The sequence below is a fragment of the Dipodomys ordii genome, unplaced genomic scaffold (assembly GCF_000151885.1).
Source record: "Dipodomys ordii isolate 6190 unplaced genomic scaffold, Dord_2.0 Scaffold104, whole genome shotgun sequence".
NCBI classification, from domain to species: Eukaryota; Metazoa; Chordata; class Mammalia; order Rodentia; family Heteromyidae; genus Dipodomys; species Dipodomys ordii.
In genome coordinates, this window is record NW_012267320.1 from 3,979,253 (window position 1) to 3,997,008 (window position 17,756).

The following is a 17,756-nucleotide window of genomic DNA, read 5'->3' on the forward strand; positions in this document are numbered from 1 at the left end:
CAATTCACTCCCTTAAGATCCCAGACCAGGAAACCAGAATTCCCTTCTGAGGGCAGCTTTCCCACTGACCTAAACACCTCTTGACAGTTCCATACCTTCTCCCAGCTCAGTAAAATATATATTACATATAACATATAATAAAATGGGATTTTTAATTCAAATTTTCTCTGGATTTGGGATTTTTTTTTTATTGAATGTTTTTCTGTCCCTTTAGTTTGCACCTCTTTTTCTATGTCCATCATTCTTAGGTTTGATCTCTAAATAGTCCTAGAGGTTTTTCATGTTCCACTTGTACTTTTTTTTTCTACTTATTTGACTGTTCTTCCACCATGTACATCTGCCATGTCCTTGCCAGTCCATTCATCTGAAGAGACTTTCCAGTGTTTTGACTTAATAGCTTTTCATTTCCTGAATTTGAGTTTGATTCTTCTTTAAGATTTCTCTGTCTTTATTAAATTCCTTTTTCATACCCTTTGTTGTTCTTATTTCATTCACGTGTGTATTTGTAGCCAATGTGGAGTTCTTTTAGTTGTTGATTTTTATTGTCTTCTAATTCGTTCAGTCTTTTATACATGTTCTCTTTATTTTATTGATCATTCTTATAGTCAAGCTTTTGAGTTGGGCTTTCTTTCTTTTTGATTATCCTTATCTGTTATTGTGAGCCACTGAAAGCCCCAGTTCCTGCACAGTTCCTCCATTTGTACCCAGGGGCAGCAGATGGACTACCCATGGAGTATCCTCATAATGTACCTGATAATGGGGGAAACAGACAACTTAGTTCTGCACTAGTGGAGCACAAAGGGACTTAAGTGATCTGCCTGTAGGAATCAGCTCTTTCACATCTTGCCCTGCAGTCTGTCATCCTGTGGGAAGTCTAAGGCTGGAGGGATGGGGTATCATGGGAGCTCTGAAACTCTTAGCCCTGCCTGCAGAAAGCCCCCAGAATCACTGGTTGCTGAGTGCTTTACTAGCTATAGAGCTCAGGTACTGTTTCTGTTATAATCCTCAGGCATTGGTTCTTGCTCTAGCCAGGGAGAGTGGATAGCATCTAGGTGATTTATTGCCTGAGTCACTGCTACTGCTTTGAATTCTGGGCTTACCTGTATCCAAGCCTTTTCCTTATCCTAGCTGTTTCTTTGAGTGTCTCCAGAATGCTTAGCAAATTGCAAGCAGCTTGCATACAGTTAATGTAATCTGATAACTCAGGTACCTGGAATGAAGCAGGAGATCCTTACTCAGACACTGCATTTTTGCACTCTCCAGTCTAAAACAAGCAAAAGCTTATCTTGTCTTATGCCTGTCATACTGAAGCATTCACTGTCCCACAAAGTCCCCACCTTGGAATTTAAGGTTTGCAAGAGTTTTGGAATTGTCATATAGCTAGATCTGCCAGTGTATGGAGGAGGCTACCAGGCTTCCTTATAGTGGAGGCTTCAGCTTTTCCTTGCTAGGGATGCTAGGTTTCTTAATGAATGAGATAGTACTTTTGGCTCTCTCTCTCTCTCTCTCTCTCTCTCTCTCTGTGTGTGATAGAATTTGAACTTAATATTTAACACTTTAGAGGATACTGTTGGACAGAGTACCACTTGAGCCATTCCTCTAGCCTGATAATATTAATTCAATCTTGAAACAAAAAAGCACTTTGGATTTTGTTTTCTATTCTTTTTGTTTTTTGTCTTTGTCAAACTGCCTTGAGTGATGTGGCAACTCTTCTACACCCTCTTTAAAGTCATTTTGTTGACAGGTTAGCATGAATATATTCTAGAGAACTGTGATCCCAAAACTTCAAAGAGAGAAAGATGGGGGGCGGGAGGAAGGGAGGTTTAAAATGAAGTTCTCACTTTAAAACTGAGATTTTAGGTCCAAAGTCTCTGAGTCTCAAAATAGATCTAGCCACTTGCCCTATATGCCAAAGAAAAAGACATGGCAAAGGGCAGAGAAATACTTACTACATGGCAAAAGAACACTTTAATACATCTTTAGCTGTCTTAGAGGTACAGACATTGACTTCAAGTTAAGTAGAGAAAATTGGGGGCAGGGTCTGTGATAAGTATGCATAGATAAAATAGTAAAATAGTCCTTAAATCACAGGTATGGCCTGGTTGACCATTAGCTTAGTCTTTGCCCTTGTCCTTCAAGCAGTTCCAGAGAAGTTAATACTTTATTACTGGGACAGAAGAGGAACAAGGTGGTCTCCTGAACTTTTGACTGTGTACTTTAAAATATAGAAGACATTCTTGTTGAAGGGGCAATTTGCCTTCCCCACAAGATGATTATCATTGAATCTAGTCTTTGTCCAGCAAACAAGGTGATTGCAAAATTGACTATAACAGAGAATAGTTCAGATCAAAGGGCACACATTCAAAGGACCCAGCAGAAGCTTTCTTTTTTACAATCTCACCTTTTTATTCTTGTATCTATTATGTCTTTCTCAAAACTACTTAACCTCTGCCACCATCGGATGTGAGAAGAGAAAACGTATCCATACACACTAGTAAATATTTCCCATCTTGTTTATTTCACTTAATTAAAATTTTCTAATTCTGCCAACTGTGCTGTAACTGTAGTTGTGTGACTGTGAGGCTGACTTGGTAAGTCTGCTTGGCCAGGAAGGGGGGATGGTAGTTTAAACTCACTGGAGTTTTGATGATGGAAGAGGTGACTAGGGAAAAAAAAACACATGGACACTAAAAGAGTAGGAATTTAGTGAGGACACATAGAAATTTCATTTGAGCTATTTTTTAGAATTAGTAGTGTAACTCTAGAGGACTAGTTACATCTATTAATTTACATAGGGCATGTATTTTGAGCATAAGGTCATAATATCTATCAAAACACTCAAGGATTTTTTTTTTTTGTCAGTCATGGGGCCTAAACTCAGGGCCTGGGTGCTGTCCCTTAGCTCCTCAGCTCAAGGCTAGCACCCTACCACTTTAGCCATAGTGCCACTTCCGGCTTTTTCTGCTTATGTGGTGCTGAGGAATGGAACCCAGGGCCTCATGCAGGTAAGGCAAGCATTCTACCACTGAGCCAGTTTCCCAGCCCTTCAAAGATTTTTAATCCAAAAATTACTGTTTTCAAATATTTTGGTACTGCATGTTCAGCAAATGAGTTGTTATGTATTTTAAGCAATAATATTTCTTCTGGTATGATTAAATGTATTTTATATGTTAAGGTGGGATCTCATCGTGTTCGGATGTCAAGGGGATTTGAAGCCAATGCACCTGCTTTTGACAGGTAAAAGCTGATTAATTATATGTAGTGCTGTAACATTTGTCATTGCTAAGCAGTTTACTTAGTTATATTCATTTATTCATTTTAACTTTGTTCATCGAAGTAAATTCCTAGAAGACCATGATTCCTAGACTGAGGGCAGTAATGCTCTAACTGTGGGTCTGATCTGGCCTCTCTTGGTACCTTGTTCACAATGCTAGACTCTAGCCACGTGTGGCTACTCAGTGCTTGAAATGTGATTGATCAAATTGAAATGTGCTGTAATTATCTACACTGGGATTCAAAGATTTGGTGCATAACTACATAAGATAAAAAAATAGAAAACCTCAATATTTTTCCATATTGATTTTATGTTGAAATGATAGTTTAGATGTTTTGAATTAAGGTATATATAATTTTCCTTTTTGCTTTTTTGGTTTTGTTTTGTTTTTTTTAATCTTAAAATTTTAAATGATAGATAAGGCTTATTTTATATTTATATAACATTTCTATGTACAGTATTCTCCTCTTAGCCTATTGGTTACCTGAAACTATATATATTAGTGCATGTGTGTGTGTGTATGTATGTATGTATGTATATATGCTGAGTTTTTTCTTAAAGAGATACACCTAAGTTAAAAGTTTGATAAATTAGGCACAGTAAAATATTAACTACAAAAATCTATTAACACTTTTGGATTGTTGTAATGATATACTATAACAAAAGTTTTATGAATGTGGTTTCTCTCTTTTGAAAGACTCAAAACAGATATTAGTATTTTTAGAACTGTGACTGACCTCAGTAACCAAAATAATAGAAAACAGGACCATAGATAGGGAATATCGTGCTGCTTATGTAATGCCTTGAAGCTGGAGAGAAAAACACCTCTTTCTTACATGGGGCCTATTTTTCAAAAGCAAGATCTAGTAAGGAAGTTGCACTAAATACTCTTGGAGTATGTGATAAACTTGCATGGAAAGGTCAGCCCCTTCTGCTCCCACTGCCTGAGCAGCCAGTGAGGCCTGTTCTCTGCTTTGTCTGGAGCTATCCTCAGAGTGAGAAGGGGAGCTTCTTCCAAAATGGGAGTTTCTGTGTCAGTGAGTCAGAGCAGAAATCGTATTTTCTGAATTTTATAAATTCAGAGATTTGAGAACATGTAGAATGGACTTGTGCCCAATTTAACCAATTTTATCAGTTTAAAATACTGCTACCTAGGTACTATTTAACAATGGGGTATATGTGTATACACATTTAAATAAAAGGCTTATCGTTTAACATATGCTCATTTCCTTTTCTCAATAGGCATTTTAGAACACTTAAAAATTTATATGGAAAACAAATAATAGTAAATTTGCTTGGATCGAAGGAAGGTGAACATATGCTAAGTAAGGCTTTCCAGGTAGGTATGGTCATTTTTTCCTCCATTCTGGCTTATAGTTACCTAGAAAGATACTTTAAAATAATTCAATGGTCAGTGTCCTGGGAAATAAGACATTTCATAGAAAAAAGTTTGATCCTTTAATTCTTGGAGGCAGTTAGGGATCAGTTTAGTCTAGTGCTGCTGAAATTTGAATTATGGAAAGGTTTCCAGACATTGACTCTGGGTTCTTATTTGCTTACTTAATTTTGTCGAGAAGCAGACAAATACTCTTTTCCCCAGCATTCACTTTCAATTGTAGAGAAATACGAGGCAGATTCCTCCTTTGCCCTGCCTGCTTCCTAGAAGCTAGAGCAATGATTTTAAACATATGAAATGGTAAACAGCACCCTTTGTGTATATGTAAAGCTAATCTGTCTCAATGAGAAAAACTTGAGAATTTCAATGAAAAAATGCAAAGAAATGACTGAATTCTCTATATACTTTTTTTTTTTTTTTGTCAGTCGTGGGGCTTGAACTCTGGGCCTGGGCGTTGTCCCTCAGCTCTTCAACTCAAGGCGAGCGCTCTACCACTTGAGCTACAGTACCACTTCCATGACTGAATTCTAAAAACCCTTTAATTTTTTTTTTTTTCTCTTGACCATAGGGCACTGTCCCTCAGCTCTTCAGCTGAAGGCTAGCTCTCTACCACTTGAACCACAGCACCACTTCCAGCTTTTTCTGCTTATGTGGTGCTGAGGAATTGAACCCAGGGCCTCTTGCATGCACAGCAAGCACCCTACCACTGAGCCAACTTTCCAGCCCCCTTTAATATTTATCGAGTTAATAATGGACCAACATATATTACTTTGTTATAAAAGGCAAGTGAAATGGCTCATAAATATTTACTGAGGTTTAGTGTCATAGTCTAAGCATAACTTAGTATTTAGCTATTTTAACCCTATAAAATAAGTATACTTACTAAACAGAGTATACTTTTAAAAAATGACATTTATACCGGGCGCTGGTGGCTCACGCCTGTAATCTAGCTACTCAGGAGGCTGAGATCTGAGGATTGCAGTTCAAAGCCAGCCCGGGCAGGAGAGACCATGAGACTCTTATCTCCAATAAACCACCAGAAAACCAGAAGTGGCACTGTAGCTCAGGTGGTAGAGCGTTCACCTTGAGCTGGGACAGTGCCCAGGCCCAGAGTTCAAGCCCCACGACCGACCAGAAAAAAAAAAAAAAGAATGACATTTATTTGCAAATGTATATATGTATGTATATTTATGTATGTATGCACATCTATATATGTATGTGTGTACTGGATTAATTGGAAATGTATATATGTGTATTCTTATGTATATGTATGCATGTGTATTGGATGGAAGTATAAAAGAAATCATTTACTTATTTTCAGCAGTCCTGTAGTTGAACTCAGTGCCAGGGCCTTTTATTTTCTAGGCAGGTACTCCATCATGCCCTTAGTTCCTTTTGTTTTTCATTTATTTTCCACACTAGAAAATGAGTTTTTGCCTAGAGTCATTCTCGGATTACAATTACTGTATCAGTACTTCCCATGTAACTAGGATAATAGGCATGTAATATTGTGCCCCACTTGTTCGTTGAGATGAGGATCTCGCAAATTTTTTGTCCAGAGTACTCTTGAACCTTATCCTCAGTCTATCCTAAGTAGTTGGCACTTTCGGCATGCACAACCATGTCTAGTGAAATGAGTTTTTTAATACCTGATAATCTTTATTTGACAGGATATTTAGGTATGAACAATGGCTAAATTTGTGTTTTAAAAATAAAATACTTGTGATTGGAATATTCCATTTTGTAAACCAGATGAAAACACTATATAGCTTTCTTAATGTTAATTACATGGGTTGGTTTCTCATGGATAGTGCATAATGTTTTGAAAAACAGATGTCATCATCAGGTATCAATAAACAGTTTTCTATTTTACTACCAGTGTCATTTTGGGGGATTAGTAAAAGTTCCAGGTGCCAGGATGAGGCTTTATTTTAAAATCTAAGTTTCTATTTATAACATAACAGTAAGATCATATTTAGTTAACATTTAGATGAACATTTGTCATTTTACTTTCAGAGTCATTTGAAGGCTTCTGAACATGCTTCTGATATCCACATGGTGAATTTTGACTATCATCAAATGGTTAAAGGAGGAAAAGCAGAAAAATTACATAGTATTTTTAAACCTCAAGTCCAGAAGTTTCTAGATTATGGGTTTTTCTATTTCAATGGAAGTGAAGTTCAAAGGTTTGTTAATTCTCATTTCTCTGCCCCTTTAAATTTTAATTTTGCTCTAATTCAACAATCATTCCTAACACTGAACAATAAAATTTTCTGTTTTTATATCTAGGCTTATAATTTGAAAGTATCTTTATACTTGATATTAGGCTTGGTTTTCTTTCTCTAGAATATACCAAATAGGAATATTAAATTTCAGTAATGAACATACATGGGACTGCAGTATACTGTGTGCTATCTGTGAAATTATCTATGAAATTATCCCACTTCCCTTTTTGAATAGTATAACACTTATTGACCTCAGTAAACATTACTAAGTACAAACTGAAGAAGAAGGCATTGCCTGTTCTCTGTCTCACTGTAATTTAAATTTCCAATAGTTGCAGATGAAACTAAAGGGAAAAGTAGAAAGAAAGGCTTAAGTTTGAAATAATAGGTTCAAGTACATTTTTATGAACAAAATGCCTTTTAATTTTTTCAATTTGTGTATTTCATTTTGTATCAGTGTTAGCAATTTTATAGGACAGTAAATAAAATAGAAGATTTTAGGTTTTTAAATATTCATTTTTAAATACTTGTCTTATGTCTCCAGTGAACCTGTTATTAACCTGAACATATATTTAGCTTCTAAGGGCCTAGTTAAAAATAAGTATGTGATAGATGTGTGATAAAGAATACATGGCAAAACATTAAGTGATAGATGGTGAATATATGGATGTTCACAGCATAATTTACCCTTGTTGTATCTTGAAAGTTGTGGTAGCCAAAAGTTAGAGGGAAAAGTAGTGCCAAATTCTCAGTCATTCTGTTTTTGTTTTTGTTTTATGCAAATTAGCCTTATAACTTTATTGAACTTGTTACAGATGCCAGAGTGGTACAGTGAGAACTAACTGCTTGGATTGTCTTGATAGAACCAATAGCGTACAGGCATTCCTTGGCTTAGAGGTAAAAAATAAGTTATAATATATGTGCCTTACAGTATATGCCCCTTTGAATGTTTTGGTAAAAGTCCAGCATTTTTAAACCAGTAGCTACAAGATAAAAAAACAGCAAGAGATGGAAATGACATGATGAAAATGAAAGTACCTGAGATTCAACTTTATATAAAGGTCTTGTTTCAAAGTTTTTCTTCTTTACCATGTACCTATTAAAATTCAGTCTAATATAGACAGTCTCAACCATTTGACCACAGCATCTCTCAATGCTGAGCTTTCCCATGTCTTTCCTGTTATGCAAGTTAGGATCATAAGTCTATGGTAGATCTTTATTTAATTCCATAAGATCTTTGTTGGTTGTGGAGTACTGTAAAAAGAAGAATAATGAGTAACTTTTTTTCCTTTAGTTAGTGAACTTAAATTAGGCATTCATCTTGCTCTCCAGCTTAGCATCTTTTCTATCTCAAAAGTGAAATACAATGTATAAAATGTACTTTTTATGTAACTAAATAAATTTTACTTATGGCTTTTCATTATGATTAATTTAGAAAATGTAAATGGATGAAAAGTAGAAAAACGGAGAAAGTAGAAAAAGTAGAGCTTTCACCGGCTCAATTTTGTTTCAATTTGTGGTTTTAAGTGACCAAGTACATTTGCATGGATTCAGCATAAGCTTATTTTAAACTTATAGCTGAAAATAAAGCAGATGTTATTTGTCAGGATGTGTCTTAGCTGACTCTGTACTACTGGTAGAGAGTCTATGCTATTCTAATAATGAGGCAAGGTTGGTTCTGTCCACTTCCTTGGAGAAGGAATAATAAAGGAGGTCCTGGGGGCTTATTTTGTTTAATTCTCTATGCTAACAAAGAACAACTGTAGTATAAATCTCTAGGTAATAAACGTATGTGGAATTTTTTGTATTCTTATGTATTCTGTGATTTTTCTGTAATGATGGATAATTGCATATTTCACAGAAAAAAAAAAAAGAAACCAGAAATGGGAAGGAGTTAAGTAAAAGTGTAATAGAGTGGGCACCCACTCTACTACAACCACCTCAGGATCTCAGTTCACCTCTGAGGATCTCAGTTCAAAGCCAGCCTGGGCAGGAAAGTCCATGAGACTCTTATTTCTGACTAATCACCAAAAAAGCTACAAGTAGAGCTGTGGCTTGTGGTAGAGCACCAAAGATTGAGCAGAAAGATTCAGGGACAGCGCCCAAGCCCAGAGTTCAAGCCTCAGACCAGTATACCCACAAAAAAATTCAGGACACAAAAATATTATTGAATTCTAAGTAAGGGAAACAGATGGGGTAAGGATTGTGCAATGCTTTGAATGCTAGAATTCACAGAGTAGAGATTAGTAACTGTTCTGAATGCTTTTATTGATATCTGAGATGGTAAAAAATGGTAGCTCAAAAGTCCTCAAACTCTTTGCATATTGGTTCTCCCCTTACATGCAGCTCTCTTTTATTTACATTACCACTATAGATTTTACATCTTAAAAGCTGTCTTAACTTTAGTGAGCTATATTATTTTATTTTACTTGACATCGTTTATGCAACATTACAAATGCAAAAGAAAAAATTAAACTTATTTATTCACATGTATTTAGCTATTTTTCTTTGTTCTAATGCATGCTGTTGCTTAATTAGATCCTCTGGTTTAGAGGATACTGTACGATTTACTTTATTTTATTTTTGCTGGTAGTGGGGTTTGAACTTAGGGCCTTGCATTCTTGCTCACAGCTGGCACTCTACCATTGGAGCCACACTTCTACTTTTGGCTTTTTGCTGGCTAATTGGAGATAAACGTCTCAAGCACCTCAATCTCAACCTCGATCCTCCTGAGTAGGTAGGATTATAAGCGTGAGCCAACCATGCCTGGCTCCATAAGATTGGTTTTAACATTTAATCAGAAAGAAATTCTTATTTATACGAGTAAAAAGTTATTTGTAGTTTTTGCAGATGCTTTACATTGAAGTGGGTGAGAGGTAACAGACCAATAAACTGTTGCTGTTTTCAAAGTTTAAATTTTCAATTTGATTATAGTAGTTTTTGAAAGTTATAATATATTATTACATTTATAAATGTTTCTCTTTTGTTGCTTTAGATGCTAGCTAAACAGCTGGAAGCTCTTGGCTTAGCTGAAAAGCCTCAACTGGTGACTCGATTTCAAGAGGTTTTTAGGTCCATGTGGTCTGTGAATGGTGACTCAATCAGTAAGATATATGCAGGAACTGGAGCTCTTGAAGGGAAGGCTAAGGTACATCTAGACCTGTCATAACATTATCAAAGTTCATTTTTTTTTATTCTCTAAAGAATGCTTTAAGATTGTCTTTTTAAAAAAACAGATAAACTTTTCAAGTTAAATATCTAGTTTAGAATTGTGTCATTTTTGCTTTTTTACCTTCTTTGATACTTTCTTCTGCAAAGGTATTAAAGATTAAATGTAATGCAGATGTTTTGTTAGGTATGACATATATAGTCATTTAGCGATAATCCACTAAGACACTGTATATTTGGGTGTATATGTTGATTATTTCTCATTGTTTTCTGTTGTATCTTTTAGTTTTAAGTTGTTTATACTCATTAATATGCTTTTCCTTTACCATAATTGTAATAAAATGTTCTGTATCATTTGGCTTTGTGTCTAACGCAGTGGATCAGTTCTTGCTGCTTAATAGGTGTGTGGCAGATGCCCTAGATATCATTGGATGAAGTTGTGACACCTTAGTCTTTTCAATTTTTTGTGGAGAAGTGGTCACCAAATAGCAAATAGTGGCCTTTGTTTTGGTTTGATTTGGTTTTTTTGGTTGTGGGACTTGAACTCAGGCCTGGGCGCTGTCCCTGAGCTCTTTTGCCCAAGATGCTAGATGGAAAGGTCTAGACATCAACAATCTATTCAGTAACTATGAACCCAGGATTAGTAGGGATTAATTGTTATCTTTTACTTATTTTATTTTGAAAAGGAGGCTATCAAACTGTATCAAAGTATGAGCTATTTAATTATAATTCCAAGTCTCACCATTATTTCTTAATTGCTGGTATTATCTGTAGACTACCTTCCTCTCTGCTAATTGTCCTTTTTATGGGATTTTGGAACAGCATTTGGGATTTTTAAAAATTATTATTATTTTATAAACTTAAATAATATTATTTAACTTTTTAATGGATCCCAGCCTCACTTGAATTTATTAGCAGCCTAAAATCTATACAGTTCCTCAAATTACTTCAGGAATACAAACGAGACATTTACCACCACCACCACCACCCCCTTTATAGTTACCATTTAGCTTCTTCAGCCTAGCAGCTGAAACTCTGTAAAGACACCATTTTTTATCTCCAAGGTTTCTTTCAGTTTCCAGATCCCCCTGTTTTTCTGCCTCTCATGGCATGCCCTGCCTCTACCCAAAGGGATTGGCCTTATGTGAAATGCTTTTTGTTCAGCTCATCATTTGTGTTGATTTTTATTTTATTTATTTAATTTTTAAATTATTAAATGATTTTTTTACTGAGGTTAAGTGATTACATAAATTTCACAAATTTCACAGTAGTGTGATAAAGTAATACTTAAAGTCACAAATATATTTTAATCTTCAAAAGGCAAATTGTCATTATCATGGTTTATAATGTTTGTGAATTCTGTGAGCTTTGACAATACCAACTATTTCTTCCATATTGGGTGATACATACATTTCTTTCTTTTGCTTAATGTAAGCTATTCCCTCTTCTCTCCCATCCACTCCCTCTGTATTGATTTTTATATGTATTTAGGTTTTAAATACTGCCTGCCTTTTAAAACCTAAAATTGTTAAATTTTCATTTGTTCTTTTAAAATAAAAAATATAACTCTTACTATTAAAAGCTGATTCTCTACAATTATTGCTTAAAATATTCTTTTATATTCTTCTGCCTTTTTGTTTCTACCATGACTATGACAATATATGTAGAGGTTACATATATTTTCAGTAGTCTTTTAGCTTTAACATAATATATTGATATGAAAATCTTTATAAAATATGCTACTCTGAATTGAGCTCAAATCTAACATCTTAACTGCTCTTTCTTTTCCTTTCTCTGGATTCCTTTTGATTAATTGCCTGATAATGTGAATGGTGAGTGTTTTTTCAGAATGTCTTTGTATAATGTCCTAGGGAAGGAAATAATATTTTAATGCCAGATTATGGTGGCAGTTAGTGGCACTTAGAAAAATTGCCTCTTCATTCTGCAAAAAAAATTCTCTTAAGTACTATCGTTTCTCTAAGAAATAAATAGTTACAAAACTTGAAATTTACAAGCTAAAGGCAAGAGTGTTTTATTGACACTAATATATAAGATTTAAAAAATGCTTTTTGCAGCAACTCAATACCTACATGAAATATGTGCTCACCAAAAGTTACAGTAAATTCACTCTAGGAATAAATATAATTATTTATTAACTTTTTAAAATGCTAGTCCTTCAATAAAAGATTCAGTTTCATTTTTAGTAGTAATTATTTTCTACTATCAAAGTAATTTGCAAGCCAGGTGCCAGTGGCTCACGCCTATAATCCTACTACTCAGGAGGCTGAGATCTAAGGATCACGGTTCAAAGCCAGCCCGGGCAGGAAGCGCTTGCCTTGAGCTGAAAAGCTCAGGGACAGAGTCCAGTCCCAGAGTTCAAGCCCCAGGACTGACCAAAAAAAAGTAATTTGCAGTTTTTCTCAGTGTATATATTTAATATGTCATCCTTAAGTTCTGTCTCTCCTACTATGTGAAAAGAACTTTCTTTCTTTTAAATTAATACATTTCTGTGACTTGATTATAGACAAGTTTAAACACTTACTGCCCTACATATCACTGTATGAGGTTGAGGCACCTTAGACTTTTCATTTGTTTGTGGAGAAGTGGTCATCAAATAGTAAAGAAAATAGTGGCCTTTTGTTTGTTTCATTTTGTTTTGTTTTTTTGGTTGTGGGACTTCAACTCAGGCCTGGGCAAAGTGCCTGAGCTCTTTTGCTCAAGGCTAGCATTCTGTACTTTGAGCCACAGTATGCCTCTTCCCATTTGGGGGTGGCTGATTTGAGATAAGAGTCTCATCAAGACTTTTTTGCCTGGGTTGGCTTTGAACTGTGATCCAAAGATCTCAGCCTCCTGAATAGCTAGAACTACAGGGGTAGACCACTAATAGTGGTATTTTAATATACTGGTTATGCATTCAAAATATAATGATCAGGTCCTTTTTATACTGACATTATATAAACCAACTGAATGTTCCAAAATGACTGTTGAGTTAAATTAATGATATTTAGAATGAAAGCCCATACTTCTTTTCCCTCAACAGGCTGGAAAGTTAAAAGATGGTGCGCGTTCTGTCACCAGGACAATTCAGAATAATTTCTTTGACAGCTCCAAGCAAGAGGCCATTGATGTTTTGCTCCTGGGCAATACTCTAAATAGTGATTTAGCTGACAAAGCTCGGGCACTTTTGACTACTGGAAGTTTGCGTGGTATGCATAATTATTTTACATTATAATTATTTTACTTATGCTATTTTTAGTCTTTCACAAAGTCCAACAAGTAAGTGTAAACTTGTTTATACATTTAATTGTAGTTGATTAAAGTAGTTTTGGAAAGAATTCTATACAGGTGAATTTTAAAAATTCTCCAAAAGAAGTTTGCCTATATTAATCAATGGTATTATTTAGCCATACACTTGGTATTTTTTTCCCTAGATTATTTATACTTAGATATTATGATAGAGGGATTAAGATTTAACTATTACTAACTTTATCCAAGGCAGAATTTCTTACATATGCAGCTGACTCTTAATAACATTCAACAATTTAATTGTATTTTTAAATGTTCTATTAAAAAAACCCTTAACTATAGTTATTTTTCTGAAATAACAAGTTTCTTTAATGTAGTCTTTTAATAGTTACTATTTGAGTGTTTAAATCATATTAGTGATTTAAAATAGTGCTTACTAATTGCTATTACCAGTTTTGATATTGAATATAAATATATAGCTTTCAAGATAACTTTTTATTTTTTATTGTAATCTTCTACTAAAATCAAAAGAATTTGAACTTATGTCAAGAAGCATATAACTATTATTATGGGAAAACTTGGCATTCATTGTAGACAGTTTATTAGACTTCCTTTCCCCACCCAGTTTATTGAAATATAATTGACAAAATTAGACTTTCTTAGTTCCACTTCTTTTCCATTATTATTTTATAGCATTGTGAACTTTTTTTTTCCTGTTCCCCTAAATGAAACCCTCAGTTGCTCCCCAGAAGAAAATTGTTCCTGCATTGAGAAATGCCCTCTCGGGTAATTACTTGAGTAGGTAGATGATCATGGGCTCTTTCAGAATTCCACATGGCTTGCTGAAGGTAGCCAATTACAACCAGCTCCTCAGGGATGTAAGGGGAACTGGGGCCTAGCCAAACTCTTAAAAAAAATCTCAGCTACTACTTTCAACTTCAGGCTTTCTTCCTGGCTTCTAAAACTGTAGAGATTGACTGATTTGTGTTTTGTCACCTCTTTCCACCTATGCCTACTTTGATGTGGAGGCATTATTAAGCAACAATTGAAAGTAAGTGGTTGAAGGAAAGAAGGGAAACAAAGAACCTGAGTTATTCCCAAATTTGAGCATCAAGTTTTCAGTTTCCTGCACACTTTACTATATGTAACATATGCCTTTTAAAAAGTAAGTCAGCTGGACTTGGTGGTTCATGCCTATAGTGCCAGCACTCAGGAGGCTGAAGCAAGATGAGTTTGAGGCCAGTTTCTGCTGAATATCAAGATACCATCTTTAAAAAGAAGCAAAATCAGTTCTGCTAAAATACTTGTTTTGAAACTGTGAATTTGTTCCAACATGGGTGATATATAAGGGAATGATTTGAGTATGCCAAATTTGCATGAGGTTATGTGTAATTTCATTGGCAAGCAACATTAGGTAAATGCAGAAAACTGTCCAACAGATCCAAGATGGGTACAAGCATATAAAATGCATGTACACATAAGCACAGACCTTCGATGTCTTTCCTACCCCAGTTCACTATGTGTGTTATGAGCCATACCCATCCAAACCTGATGTTTCAGCTTTCCATCCATTTTCCAATAGCCCTTCTTCCATTATTCCCAGTTAAACCATTCTGGTGCCCATTTCTCCAAGCCAACTTCATATTTTTTCCAAGATGAAGTGCCTTATAAGTATTCATGCATTTTATAACAACATGCATGGTACTATGCTGATTTTATTTTTGGTGTGTCACTGTCAAGTTTCAACCCCATTTTTCCCATAAGCCCCATGGCTATGGGAATTTATAACAGTTTTGCATAGTGCAGTGATATTTTTAGAATGTGTATATCTTGTCATAGCTAAACTGTATGTCTTAATAGGTGAGTCTCAGAAGAAGTACTAAAAGGTACATAAGATCACACTCTCCATATCTTCAGTGTCTTTCAGCCTTTTACATTTTCACACTCATAGTCTCACTCAAACACATGCGCCAAAACACCCACATATACACAGGAGCAGCTGAAAGAGCAAGGGTATAACCTTCTGATTGTGAAATGGTGAGTATCACCCAGTCACATTAGGATTTCCTTAGCTTCAGAGGGTTTCTATCAGTCATTGGTATTTTGGTTGTAATTCTTGGTGGGTCTATAACCAACAGAAAGGAATCAGGTCATCAGATTGACTTCAACTGAGGCCATCTCATAATGTTTTGTCATTATGCTCTAGATTTGAACTGTAACTTGTTTTACTAATGATTCTTTTGTTTTCTTCTTGATGCATCCGTAGTTTCTGAGCAGACATTACAGTCAGGTACAGTATAGAAAATAAGAAAATAAAAAGTCCTTTCTTTGTGTTACACAAAGATATAAGATTTGAAACTTTCTCATTTTTCCTCAGAATCTAACAGGGTTAATTGCTATTTTAATTTGGCAAAAAAATTAAGTTTTTGCAACTTATTTCATTCAGAAAGGAATATACAATATTTTTGTTTTGCATCAAAAGCTTAGTTCTAATTTAAGATAATTCAGCTAGTTTTAATTTTACTTTTGTATCTCAAGCATTATTAGTGTTAATACCTTATTCTTATAAGGCTATTGGAAAAAAAATCAGATGTGACTACTGGATTAATTTGAGTACTGTCTCGAGCCAGCACTGGTGGCTCACGCCTGTAATCCTAGCTACTCAGGAGGCTGAGATCTGAGGATAGCAGTTCAAAGCCAGCCCGGGCAGGAAAGTCCCTGAGACTTTATCTCCAATAAACAGAAAACCAGAAGTGGCGCTGTGGCTCAAGCCGTAGAGTGCTCGCCTTGAGCTGAAGAGTGCAGGGACTGCACCCAAGCCCCACAACCGACCAAAAAAAAAAAAAAAGAGTACTGTCTCTGTGCCATTTATGAATACTTAAATCTGTAATGCCCATGAAGTATTTGAGAAGGCCTTATCTCATTCTTTTACATTGTAGATGACCAGTTTCCTGTAGCTGCAGACTTAGACTTAAATGTGACCTGAATCTTGTAATTTTAAACTTCACCAATATTGCCAACAAAGGCAGAATAATTATATATAATAGTTATTATCTTTCTTCACTACTTATTCATCGGGCTCTTTCTTGGACTACATTGATGATCTAACTTTAAAGATAAATCTATGACAAATAAAAAAATAACTAAAAAGAAGGAAAACTTGCCAGAAACTTAGCTGAGTTTCTCTCATTCTTAAGATTTGGCATTAATTGATAATTTTGCCTAGTTATTGATCTAAAGCTTTTGAGAAGCTGGGTGGTTGTTGCTTGAGAAAAGTGGAAAGGAATTGCTAATGTTTTGAAGTTATGTAATGAACACAGCTTTCTGAAATTAGGCTGTATTTAGAGATGGACATGTTTTGTGGGCACAAACTCCTATCTTTAAGCACTATCAGGCAGTTGTTATGAACAAAGTAGGTTTATATTTTTTGCCTTCTAATTTCATTGAAAGACTGATTTGACTTTACTGATTTAAAAGTAGGAAACTTTTGTTCACACTTTTTATTGTCCTCTGAATATTTTCAGCCATATGTTCATTAAAAGTCTGTCTCCATTATAGTAAGATGATAATGACTTTAATTATAAAGACCAGTGGATCAGTGCTGTAATCCTAGCTATTTAAGAGGCTGAGATAGGAGGATCATGGTTTGAGCCAGCCCAGATAGGGAAGGCCTAGAGACTCTTATGTCCAGTTAACCACAAAAAATTCAGAAGTGGAGCTGTGGCTCAAGTGGTAGAGTAGCAATCTTGAGCAAAAAAATCTCAGGAACAGTGCCCAGGCCCTGAGTTTAAGCCCCAGGAAGAACACCAAGCAAAAAATAAATAAACAAATAAAAATTTTAAAAAGACCAATAATAAACTATAGTAATAAAACTGAGGTTTTTCTAATTATAGTTAGTCCTATCAACAAAAAGTGGTGGGCAAATAATCTACTTTTATTATTACCTAGTAGAAAATAATCGTATCAAATAGTAAGAGGGTTAAGAATCTGCATGTATGGACTGGGAAGGTGACTCACAGTGGTAGAGTGCTTGCCTTGCATGCATGAGGCCCTGGGTTCAATTCCTCAGCACCACATAAGCAGAAAAAGCCAGAAGTAGTGTTGTGGCTCAAGTGGTAGAGGACTAGCCTTGAGCTAAAGAGCTCAGGGACAGCGCCCAGGCCCAGAGTTCAGGCCCTACAGCTGGCAAAAAAAAAAAAAAAAAATCTGCATGCTTGCTCTTCGAACCACTGGGGAAATGACTATCATCCAAATCCACAGTTCCTGTAGGTAGTCCACAAATCAAAATTATCTTCAAAATAGTGACATGTCATTTACCTTTTCCACTCTTTTCCTCTGGAGACTGCTGGTATTATAAAGTAATACTAGAATAAAATATGATACATGATAGGAGGTTAAAATAGTTTTGATTTAATTTTCTTCTTATCAGTTAACTTCAAATTAATTT

At 35.2% G+C, this 17,756-nt stretch overlaps 1 protein-coding gene across 3 annotated transcripts in view; it reads left to right on the plus strand.

The window, feature by feature from the left end:
* Synj1 (synaptojanin 1) overlaps positions 1 to 17,756 on the plus strand; it is an 85,129-nt gene that overhangs the window by 29,872 nt on the left and 37,501 nt on the right. For all 3 annotated transcript variants that reach the window (XM_013027522.1, XM_013027524.1, XM_013027523.1), the window contains exons 7-12: positions 3,176 to 3,237; positions 4,517 to 4,613; positions 6,687 to 6,856; positions 7,711 to 7,792; positions 9,891 to 10,043; positions 13,104 to 13,269. In XM_013027522.1, the coding sequence (XP_012882976.1) occupies positions 3,176 to 3,237; positions 4,517 to 4,613; positions 6,687 to 6,856; positions 7,711 to 7,792; positions 9,891 to 10,043; positions 13,104 to 13,269 (730 nt within the window). The remainder of the gene's footprint in view (positions 1 to 3,175; positions 3,238 to 4,516; positions 4,614 to 6,686; positions 6,857 to 7,710; positions 7,793 to 9,890; positions 10,044 to 13,103; positions 13,270 to 17,756) is intronic.